The 12,638-nt window shown below is 38.1% G+C and overlaps 1 protein-coding gene across 1 annotated transcript in view; it reads left to right on the top strand.

The window, feature by feature from the left end:
- The window catches only part of pde11a (phosphodiesterase 11A), a 40,615-nt gene that overhangs the window by 17,148 nt on the left and 10,829 nt on the right, over positions 1–12,638 (top strand). The window contains exons 8-15 of the mRNA XM_023337621.1: positions 1,697–1,764; positions 1,859–1,951; positions 3,419–3,469; positions 4,668–4,814; positions 4,946–5,053; positions 6,461–6,570; positions 7,651–7,741; positions 12,465–12,565. Coding sequence (XP_023193389.1) covers positions 1,697–1,764; positions 1,859–1,951; positions 3,419–3,469; positions 4,668–4,814; positions 4,946–5,053; positions 6,461–6,570; positions 7,651–7,741; positions 12,465–12,565 — 769 coding nt within the window. The remainder of the gene's footprint in view (positions 1–1,696; positions 1,765–1,858; positions 1,952–3,418; positions 3,470–4,667; positions 4,815–4,945; positions 5,054–6,460; positions 6,571–7,650; positions 7,742–12,464; positions 12,566–12,638) is intronic.

Below are 12,638 nucleotides of genomic sequence, written 5' to 3'. Positions count from 1 at the left end.
TGTGGATGTAATGTTTCAAAATGTGAAAAAGTTTACAGGGGTATGATTACATTTTGTTTCATCTTAAAGAAAGGACTGTATGGCCACAGTTTGGCTCCAAAAACAGACTTCAGTTTGATTGGTTCGGCAGTTTGTAAGATCATTAATTAATCATCATAGAAGTATAGGCATCATAGAAGACATAAATGTTTAAACATTTCTTTCTTCCTCAAATTTAAAGTGGTGGTGAAGATATACAATTCAGTTCCATTCAGTGTATTTAGATAGCACCAGCTCACAACAGATGTCATGCTAAGGCACTTTACAAAGAAATAGTTTAAATTCAATCAGACATACTGTACATTATCAGTTGATATTAGATATCAAACAACAACGCAATTTAAAAGGTTTCTAAAGAAATAGCAGATTCCATTGAGTCAATGACTTTCAACATTAAATACTATTTTTCATATTTGATCTGTAAATAAATCTTTAATGGGATAAAACCTCCCTCATGTCACTGTAGCCATCAAAAGTGAGGCCTTGATTAAAACATAATATGTGCTATTCTTATTACCTGTCAGTGGACATAATGCTATACCTGATAAATGTATTTGTTAAGGGGAAAATAATGTTTTTTGATCTTTTTAATTGAAATCTGGGCCAACAACTCCAAGTCATAGGCATAAGTTCTTCAAAGCTAAGTATCTCTTTGAAATTAAGAACATTTTAGGTTACAGGCTGTTTGCTGTGCCATAGGATCATTGTTTCCTGCATGTCCAGCTATTATAAACAGCCACTGTATGAAGATGCATTTGAGTTCAGCTTTTGTTGGATGAAATTCCTTACGGGTTAACACAGTGCTGAGCTGGTTGCTGCTCCGGTTTTGTGAAGCTCTAAGCAAAATTCGACACCCCCTCCGTGGATGGCCTCCGGTGAACAAACTGCATTGTTCAGCCATGCAGCCGAAGAGGTCATCTATGTAAAAAAAAAAAATTACTGAACATGAAAACTTGTTGTAGATCTGTGAGGTATGGATTGTGGTGTAGTTGAAGATAATGTGGTGGCCGTGAGGCTCTAAGCAGTCATTTAGTTTGCTAATATTTGTTCTAGCATGTTCTGGAGCTCATTACAAATCACAAGCTGGTTACAGTAGGAACAATCGTGCTTTTGAGAAAACGTCTGCTCTGCATTTTAAATTCATCCATAATAAAAAAAAAACTGTAATTAACTGCAGAGCTAATTCATTTTCAACCAATGAGTCATATTAACACATAGTATTGGCAGGCTGTTTAACCTCTTTGGCATAATTAAAAATGATAATGAATTGTGTGACAATATCCTACCCTCAATTCATCAAATGTTTGGACTTTATTAAATCATTTTCTACTTTCAATTAGAGCGAAATACATCTGAAGGCAGGAGTCAGATAGGAAGAGGTTATTCTCATAAGACAGTTACAGACAAAAACTTTTAAAAGACTAATTGAGTCCCTGTTGGTGTCATTTTATTTAACAGTGTGTGCTCCTTAGCTCATGCCGACCATGTCTGAAGTTGATAAAAACAGCTTTTTCTCCTTTTTAGCCATTGTTAAAAATACATAAAGTGTCTTTGATATTCCCTAGTCTCTAGTGAAAGTGGAGCTTTTTGGTCAAATTGACACCAAGCTGAGCTAAGTGGTATTTTATCTAATGCATAAAATGGTTTTGCATATCAGGTGTCGCTCAAGTGCTGAACAGGCTGGACGGGAAACCATTTGACGATGCAGACCAGCGTCTCTTTGAGGTATTACGCTGCCTTCTGCATATTTTTAACACCAAACGTCCTCTGACTGATTGTGGAAACCATGCTTAATTTATTCTAACTTATTTTTCCTCAGGCCTTTGTGATATTTTGTGGATTGGGCATCAACAACACGATCATGTATGACCAGGTGAAGAAGTCTTGGGCCAAGCAGTCAGTGGCTTTAGATGTAAGGGCACAAAATCCCATTGAATTTGTATTCATTTTCCCATCACAATTAACATACAGTCTCAGTGAAATTTCAGCTCTCGGGTTTTACATTGTCAGGACGTAATGGTTTGGTCCTGGTTCTGAAACTACTTAAATTTAACCTTCATTTTGCAAGAACACACAGAAAACTAACATTTTTATGTGAAAAAAAGTAAGCACACCCTATAATTCAAGGACTTGTAGGGTTTTTTATGGTTTTATTAGTCTCTGATGTCACTTTTAAGACAGACTATTATCTGTCCAAAAATATTGATTCACAGCAATCCATTACAAATTCAGTCATATTGACAGATTCAAGTTAAACTGTATTTAAATCAACGTTGGTAATATAAATAAATCAAATTCAGTTTAGCATGCTAATTGGTAAAAGGTTAACTCAGAAGTCTACTCGGTTGAATTCTAGTTGCTAACTTTGTAGCAGTCACTTGCTCGAGGGAGCACATGGTGACGGTGGAAAGCAATGCCTTCTTTTTAACAGGATGAAACTTCCACCAGAACCAGTCTTGTCTGCTGTGACTAGCTAAGGATTGACATGACAGAATAGCCATGAAAATATATACTTTATATATATTCAAAAAATAGAAACTACAGTTTCATGGTTGACTGCAAGATGCCCCTGTTCTGTGGCTGCAACACAAATCTATATTTGATTACTGATACTTGTCCTCTTAAATCATGTGAAATCATCAAACATTTATTAAACACTAAAAAAGGAAAAGAACAGACTTTAGACTGTGAAGCAGATATTCTTAAATCAGGAATTTGTGCTATAGTGTGATGTATTTAATCATATGTCACAGAAAGTAACAGATGCAAAGTGGAAATTATAAATTTTATTTTCACTTATTCGTCTCATGGGTCTTTGTATAACTTTTTAAATTTTATATATCCACAGAAATGCATGCATGAAAAATGTTGATCTCTTTTTGTAGATAACCTTCTCACAAAGATTTTATTGGAAATTAATGAGAGGCAGTGTAAAGCAATCCCTCATCTGATCTTCAGATTGTAACCATTCAGAACTAGTCAGCCTTTACAATGTGTCCGAAGATTACAGCTGGGAGCTGGTGGGGTACATTCGTTAGCACCAGTGTTTCAAGTACGAGAAGCAGAGGACAGATAGCTGGAGACAAATGCAGAATGAAATAATGCGAGTGTGTGTGCTTTGTTCCTGGCATCCCTGAATAAACATGAGCGTTTATGATTAAATAAGCTACTGCAAGAGTGTGCAAAGTATTTCTCCCAGGAAATGAGAGGAACATGGCGACCCAATCTGTGCTGATGTTGCTACTAGTGCAGATCCACATGCCACTGCTAACTTAATCAGGGAGATCCACAAATCAAACACCGCTGTGGTGTTTTCAGTTGTCTTGAAAGGAATATTACTGAATTATAAAACAAAACTGATACTGTTATTATTTTGCAGGTTCTATCTTACCATGCCACTTGCTCCAAGACTGAAGTGGATAAATTTAAGGTAATGTATTTGCGCCTATAATTACCTCAATTGTAAATGACTCATTTAAGTTAATTTATTTGTTGCTTTACATACATACATACATACATACATACATACATACATACATACATACATACATACATACATACATACATACATACATACATACATACATACATACATATATATATAATGGGAGAAAGTATTCTTATATCTGTATTAGTAAATTTCATTTCCAACTTGCTCCAACAGAAATAATGATAAACCAACACGTATCAAGTGAAAACAGAGTAATTGTGTTATTAGAAATGGATTGCTTCAGTCAACAAGTGATCATTCACAATGCATTATTCATAGACAAATGACAAAATTGGCCATAATTACATTTTTTAACAGCATTACATTTCTGAAATATAGATGTGACCTATTTTCTTCCAGTTTCATGAGCACAATTTTCCCCTATGGCCAACACTATATTCATAGTAGGATTCCTTGTCTCTCTCTCATGAATTCGTGTGATGCTTCAGTCCCCCTCATTCAGCGCGATGCTCTGCTGCCTGCCTTTCTCCCCCTTCTTCCTTTCATAACTGCTCTACATACAGAGAGAGCCCCAATGAGCTCACTTGCCTGGGATTCCACTGGAGTGCGAAAACGTAGTGACAAACAAACCTGGATGCCATTTTGTCACCTGGGGCTGTGAATTGAGAGAGTTGGAATACACCCCCGACCTGACAGGCAGATGTTTGTGAGAGAAACGAGACACACTGGCACTGACACTGAAGACTCATCACTGAATGTGCTTTTCTAGAAAATAAATGGAGGTTAGAAAGTCTGAAACGGTCATTCTTGTTAACAGAGACAGGAATTAGTTTTTCTGCTCAGATGGGCATGCAGCGTTGATTAAAGACTCATGCTGAGAGTGGTTAATAGGAAATTATTTTTGTTTTTGTTTGAGTAACAATGCCAAAAAGCTGCTCAACATTACTATTGCACAACTACATTCGTCAATGAGCTCAGAAAGTAAACAACAGAGAAATCCTTCAGTAAAGCTCCCTCATTAATATCAGCCCTCTGAAAACGAGGCTTCCGAGTCTTAATTAGCATGCTTTCATGTTTTCATACATCATCCAAAAATGGCTCCACTGACCTGCACGTCTGCACTGTGGGCTCATGTTCTCATTCTTCCTCTATGTTTGCTCTCACCATGATGACACAGGCTGCTAACATTCCCCTGGTCTGCGAGCTGGGCATTGATAAGCTCTCCTTTGATGATTTCTCCCTGGATGTCGACGCGATGATAACAGCTGCTCTGCGGATGTTCATCGAGCTGGGAACGGTGCAGAAGTTTAAGATCGACTACGAGGTAAAAGAGCAGAGCTTCTGTGTCTCATTTGCTTTAAATACTTGATTGAGCCTGCTATGAATGCTGTTGTAGGTCCTCATGAAGACCACTGACCCATGCTCTTATCTCTTTCTGTCCGTCTTTCCCTCCAGACACTGTGCAGATGGCTGCTGACTGTCAGAAAAAACTACAGAATGGTCCTCTACCACAACTGGAGACATGCATTCAACGTATGCCAGTGCATGTTTGCCATGCTAACGGTATGCACTGTGAGAACCACATATTAGCACGGATGATTTCTAAGAATGGTTTAGGGAACATGGACTTCAGATTTTCTTGCAACTTTTGTAGGTCTTATAACGAAGTCGAAAAAAGAGGTGTTAAAAACTTGAATGACACTGATCAGGCTTTTTCTGCCAGATTCAAATTGCTGTTGTTCTCTTTGAACTGATTCTGATGTCCACAACTCATGAAACAGGAAAATATGTCACAATTTATTTTATAGAAGTAGCTTTAAATTCAACAGAAAATAATAGGTGCTCCTAACTTGACCTTTATCTGCTTTTAATTTAATAAGAAAACATGTATGCTACAGATGAAAAATGGTGGGAGTGCTAAGTTTCCATTCATTCATCCATCCATACCTACTTAGTTCTGGGGCTTTACTGGAATACCTCCAAAGTAATGTGCCCAAGAGGTAAACAGATGCCTTAACCATCTTATCTTATGCCTTTTGATTTGAAGGAACAGCTGAGCTCCCCTGGGATTAAAGAGCCCAGCCACTCTATCGAGGACGCTCATTTCAGAATCTGGAGTCCAGTAGCTGGACATTACCGCAGACAAAGGCCCAATCTGTCTTTATGTCCAGGGGGAGTTTCCTATTTTTTTCCACATCTTCATATCCACTTCATCACTGGAGGTACAGAGAGAGGAGTCCTTACCAGGATGTGGGTTAAAGTGAAGGCCAGATACAGTGGCCTGGTTCAAAACAACAAGACTTTGCTCCTCAGTAAATAATCATTAGGCTGATGAGTGCACTGATCCATGCATTTGTGGGTTAAAATTCTTGTATCAATTTAATTATTGGATTTCAAACCTGAGATCAAATCATTAAGATGGCTCTGTGTGTTTATTAACTGTGGTTCTGTGCAGATATTTGTATGAATGGAGATCCCAGGAGACTTACTGCATGTGATTCTTTTACTTGAGGTCCTTGGGGCAACACAAGGACCTGATGTGCTAAGTTAACACAATTTAATCAATTGCAGCATTAATGTGCAGTGTCCCATTTGAATTGATTATTGGCAGGGGGAATTGAAATAACATTGTATAAGCTGTTCAAGGTTGCTCTGTTCCTCTAGGTCTTAATGAGTAGGCTGAGGGCCCCACTATCTTTGCTGCTATCCCTGCAGTGACCCACAGTGACTCAGTCAGCACATGATCTCCAGAACCCATTCATCCAAGCTAGAAATGTAGAGCAATGCAACTGCAGTCCCTATGGCATTTTGTGAAGATGCTGTGTTTTTGTTTTTCTTTTTTTAGCTTCATGCTGCTGTTTTTCCATTTTTATTCAATGTGCTCAGGATTTCATTGAATAATGGTGTGCTGCTGCTCATAAACTCTATGTGTGTGTGTTTTATTTGCTTCCTGTCCTCTGTGCCAATCAGACGGCGGGTTTCCAGGAGACGCTGACTGAGCTGGAGATCTTTGCTCTTATTGTGGGTTGTGTGTGCCACGACTTGGACCACAGGGGCACCAACAATGCTTTTCAGGCCAAGTGAGTGCACCTTATTTCTGCTTCTGCTGCTGCAAACATATGCATAAGCACACAACCTGTTGCATATTGTGCAGCAAAACGTTTTAATATTTGCATTACATTCCACAAGGATTCATAACCGTTTACGTTTTTCACATTTTGTCATGTTGCAACCACAAACCTCAATGTGTCTTCATGATGATATTCTCTAACACCTCTGTAGCCTTCACAGAACAGCTGGGTGTATACTGGAATTTCTAATATTTAAGTAATTCTGAATAAAAATTTTGGAATTTATTTTTTGTTTCATAGTAAATCAGGCTGAATATAAATGCCCATTTCAATTCTGTTTTTAGTTCTAAACAAATTGGACAACCACCAAGCATTTTCCTTCCTGTTTACAGTTTGTGCTCAAGTTTATGTTTTAAGTAATATGGCAAAAATATAAACTATTAAATACTTTAACAGAAACCTCAATTTAAATCATTTTTAATGAAAAAGTGGTCATCTCTTTCGACTCCTTAATTTGTAAGGTGGAGTTTGATCTATTTCAAACAATTCATCCCTCATATATTCATTCTGGTTTTCTAAACCAGAACAACTGAGATGTCTATGAATATTTATTTTTGTTTCAAAATCTAAATATAACTAAAGCTCCAACTTACAAGCTTTACCTTAAGCAAACAATTCTCACGCTATATGGGGACCTTTTTTTAAGATCACCTAATGACCACATTCAGACTTTGACATTATAGTTTCATCTGTAGTTTGGGTTATGAGTCTCAAGCGTCCTTTTTTATTGAACCATAAGTTAGAGACAGACTGAACTGGAGAGGAAATCCAAAGAGAGTTTTAGAGCAGATTTTACTTCTCTGCTCTTGTGGAAAACCTATTATGCTATCCTTCTTTTTTTTTTTATCCCAATGTGTTTTTTTGTTTTTTTTTTGTGTGTGTGTGTGTGTGTGTGTGTGTGTGTGTGTGTGTGTGTGTGTGTGTGTTCGTGTGCGTGTGTGTGCGTGTGCGTGTGTGTGTGTGTGTGTGTGTGTGTGTGTGTGTGTGTGTGTGTGTGTGTGTGTGTGTGTGTGTGTGTGTGTGTGGCAGGACGGGTTCAGCCCTCTCTTTGCTTTATGGGACCTCTGCTACGCTGGAGCACCACCACTTTAACCACGCTGTTATGATCCTGCAGAGCGAGGTGTGTTATGTTCCAATATCTGCTGCAATGCAGTTACCGTTCACCTTCTGCTGCATGTGATTACAAACACTGCTGGCAATAGAGCCTTTAACCTTTGTTCCCTTCGGAGATGGGATATTTTTAAACTGCAGTCTGCAGCTGCAATTTCATCCACATTCCTTCAGTAGAAACTGGACTTTCTAGCTCTTATTGCACAACTGTTGCAGAAGGCTGCTTTAGTCAAGTGCAGATAACTGGATCATATGAATACAGCGCAGTAAAGGGAGAAAGAAAGTACACACTGTTTTACGGCTCAGAACTGGTCCCTACCAAGTTCTAAAACCATTTACATCTAAGCTCGAGTGCACAAAAACACATAAGAGATTCCAAGCTGTCATAATTTACTAAATAAAAAAAGACAGAAAATGGAAACGAAATCTGTGGAAAAGTACACCTTGTGATGTGATGGCCTGTAAAACTACTTTTAGTAGGAAAAACTTGAAGTATATGTTTTCTGTATGACTTAATCCAATTTTTGTGTCAGTGTGAAGGAATTTTAGCCAATGCTTTGTTACATTGCTTTAGCTCTTATATCTGCAGAGTAGACACAATTTCATAAGACACTGGATGTAACCGAAAACGCAAAAAATAAAAGATGAACACTTTACGTTTACCAAAGATTTGACACCTGGAGAAGAGTTTAATTTGGCTGCATCTTTTTGGAAAAGCTTCAAGAAGGACGCAGTGAAAATTTCAGCCAAAAGCATTTTTAGTAAGTGTCTACTTGTATCAATGGCTTGTGCTGACAAGTCGATTTTGCACCATTTCTTAAAGCCGGGCCTCACAAAGTCATTCGAAGGGCCACAAATTACCCCTCCCTGGCTACATTGCGGACCTTTACTGCTTAAAGGTTGTATCTAATTTTTATTGATAAAAAAAAAATAGAACCTTCTTTGTTATTGATAATATTAAAAAAACAACCAGTCACATCACCAGAAGTGTTTTTCACACTCCCGGTGATGTGATTTTATTTCCATAGAAATAAGTGTTGATTAACTGGTGATAGCCACTTTTTTATTGATGAAGTCGACTGCCGTCTTTTTTACACTCCGAGGCCAGATTGGGGCAGGAAAAAAGCCTGTTAATTTATTCCTGCTCAGCCATGAGAGTAAGGAATTAGTTTAAAAAACAAAGAACTTTTCAGGGTTTTTAGTTAACAGTTCAAACAAAGTACGGAACATCATTAAACAAGTGTTTAAAAGTTAACGCTTTTGTCTACAAATTATAATAGAAGTTGTAGCTGAAGGAATTTAGATAACATAATTAAACATTTAAAAAAAAAACATGATTAAAACTATATATTAATGTGAAGTTTCTTATGTTCAGCTCCACTCTGGTGGCTTACACCCGTTGAAATAATGTTGTTTCCAAATACCACCAGCCCCAAGTTTAAATGAATGAAAGGTACTAAAGGCCACATAAAAAATGAATGAGTTTGTGCTCAGAGTGCTTGAAGGCAACCGTGTGCTCCCTCAGTTGCCTGAGTAAACAAATAGCTCAGGCTGCCCTCAAATCAATGTAATTACAGAGATGATAGATTCGGTGGTAATTGGTTGGGAGAACGACGTTTTACCAGGTGATCGGGTTTCATGCACTTGTAATTGGAGGTGTTTTTTGAGGGGAGCAGCCGAGACGGGCCTGAGGAGAGGAGAGAATCCAGTGGCTTCATTATCCCGGCGCTGACAACACGGCGAGCTGACAAATGTTTACCTCGACTACACGGCGTCTGTTAATGCGGGGCTGGATCTACTGTTGTCCTCATGTTAATTAGCATACAAATGAATAGTGTGTGACTAATTCGAGTAGAAGGCATAGCTGCTGATGATTCAGTTGAGCTCTGACAAAAGTGTAAAGGGGTTGAATTGTCACTTGTCACCTTTGTGTCTCTCACCTCCTTCTCCATCTGCAGCAGGTGTGACAGCACCACAGACATCCTTTACGTCATCGCTGTTAACGTGGTTCAGTGTTTTTACGAGGACCTCTGAGATGATGAGAGAAGTCAGGGGCATGTTTGCACAAATGTTCAGAGCTAAGCTGTCTGTGTTTAAAACAGTGGTTATCTGGTTTTAAGAGCTCCGTTGACTCTCCAGTAGAGAGCGCCTGGATGGTGAATGAATGTACCGTACATGCTGCGTTAAAAACCCAAGGTATGGAGCTCACTTATTAGCAGCTGTTGGGAAGCTGCTCCCCTGCACAGATCCAATTAGTTTCATTGGAAAAATTCCCGTGAAAAAGCCTTTTGATTTTTTATAGTGTTAAAAGTAAAACACAACGCTGAGTTTCTGTGAATTGGAGAAAATTCACAATAAATTCAAACTTGTGAACCTAATAGATAGGTTTAAGAATCACAAACAGTAATCTGGCAACTAGCTTCTCATCAGAAACCACAGACATGAATGTATCTCTCTCTTTTTTTTATTTTTTGCATCTCTAGAGTTATTTACCACCCAGTTATTTTACTAATTATGTTTAAAACCAATTTGTGTGTGGTGATGACCTTAACACTCTGAAGAGTTTTCCCACTCACAATGTCAGATGGCTTTGGGAACCACACATGGTGCCACTCCAACAAGCAGAAAACAATGCATAAAAAATTTTATGGTGAAATTTGCTAATATATTCTCCTTTTGATACGTTTTCAGCCTTATGCTGGTATGAGTTTAGAAAATTGATCAGACTCCACTCATTTTAAGTCATAGAAGGTTCAATAGTATTTTCCACATTTACAGGACCACCTCCAAGACCTGGTAAACACATTGTGATGTGCTAAGATGGAGAAATTTCCTTTCCCACAGCATCCATTACATCACAGGCAACAGGAGATGGACGAGTCATGGTTCATTTAACTGTAGGAATCATTTAAGTGCAGAAATAATCATAAAAACCCCCACTTTGGGCAATGATTTTGCACACTGCCACAAATTTGTGAATGCCTTCCTGGTTTAACTGGATTAAAACCTTAATGTTATGTGGAAGGTTTGTGTGCGTCCTGCTATGAAAAGTCAGCATGGTGGCTATGAGCCTGTAAACTAAAACTAGAACTGATTTTGTGACTTGAGCCACTGAAGCGAAAGCAGGCATGCCTTTCACTGAAGCAGCAGGAGCTAGTTGGCTCAACAACGCAGACATGTTTCTAACAGTCATGGAGGGAGAAAGCTCTAGGCTGGTATATTTAATGTGGCACATTCATGTCTGCATTGGTTTGATCAGAAAATAACTTGGAGCACCATTAAGATGAAAAACAAATCACACTTAACTCTTTGCTTTTAGATTTTCTTCAGCTCGGGTGAGGTGCTACGTTAACTTTTCAACAGTTGGGCTGTAAGAAAGAGGATTAGGACCACACAAAAAATCACTTACATCCAACATGTTCCTCTAGGATGTCAGTTCACCTCTTGCACAACTCTTTGTCACTGAAGCTGGCTGCTCCCAATAGCCTGTCTGCATTAACATTGTGACTTTTTTTCGAGAATTATAACTTTAATATCAGAATTCCCAAAAGTAGTAAAGTCAAAATTCTGAAATTAAAGTCAGAATTTTTAATATTATTATTATTTTCAGGTGAACTAATTGTCCTTAATAGGATTGTAACAGTCATTTTTAGCTTTTTAATATTAAATATTTAACTTTTAATGGTTCATGAAGTACAATTGAGTGGACTAGTTATAACTTTCTTTAGGCCAGTTAGGGTCAAAATTACACCTACAGGCTCAAATATATATATAGATGCACTCCCACTGTTATTTTCATAAATGTAACTTTGCAATTCACATCTTCTTTTGTTGCCATTAACAAGACTCTCGCATAATCTTAATGGATATCCAAGCACTCTCTTATGCAAAAATGGTAGAGCTATTTGAAAGTGTTGGGTTGTGTTCCTGACTAAATAACTTAAATCCAGTCAGACTGGATGCATTTTAAGCCTCATCAGTGGTCAAACATCCAGCAGGAATTATGCCTGGTGGATGTCTGCGGTGAAGGCGTTTTACTGGATGAGTAAAAAAAAGCTTTGTTTTTGTTGTTTAAGTGTCTTTTCCCCCCCGAGTTATATTAAGAAATATATACTGCTCAAAAAAATAAAGGGAACACTTAAACAACACAATATAACTCCAAGTAAATCAAACTTCTGTGAAATCAAACTGTCCACTTAGGAAGCAACACTGATTGACAATCAATTTCACCTGCTGTTGTGCAAATGGAACTTTGTACAGAACAAAGTATTCAATGAGAATATTTCTTTCATTCAGATCTAGGATGTGTTATTTGAGTGTTCCCTTTATTTTTTTGAGCAGTGTACAAAAATGTCCTGAAAACTGAATATTCAACGGGGTGTCCAATTTGTATTAACCTTTTGAGGTCGACGCCCGCCCTGTGGCGGGCATGACGTCATGTTTCTGTGTGTGTTTTTTGCTCCAATGTGATAATAAATTTTGTCAAAATGAAGCAAACACTGTAAAATCACAAAGTTTAGGATGTTCTGAAAATAATGATACCAAACAAGGTAAGGTAAATAGTTTTTATGGTGAAAATATAAGGGTAAATTCAAAATTAGACCAAAACGGCCATTTAGACCCAAGACTCAGAATGCTACATCTAAAAAGTAATTCACGCAGAGCCTATCAGTATTTATGATGTGAAGCGTTTTGCTCTTTCTGTCATGTAATAACCATGCTTGTCTCCACAGGGTCACAACATCTTCTCCAACCTCTCCTCCACGGAGTACAGTGACCTCATGCAGCTGCTCAAACAGTCCATCCTGGCCACAGACCTCACGCTTTACTTTGAGTATGTTCCTCTAAACCCACTGAATCCAGAACACAAAGCACACTGGCAGCCGTCAGGCTCATCTCAGCACACT

This window comes from Xiphophorus maculatus, chromosome 7 (assembly GCF_002775205.1).
Source record: "Xiphophorus maculatus strain JP 163 A chromosome 7, X_maculatus-5.0-male, whole genome shotgun sequence".
NCBI lineage: Eukaryota > Metazoa > Chordata > Actinopteri > Cyprinodontiformes > Poeciliidae > Xiphophorus > Xiphophorus maculatus.
The sequence above is the reverse complement of the archived record's forward strand: the minus strand, read 5'-3'. Positions and strand labels throughout refer to the sequence as shown.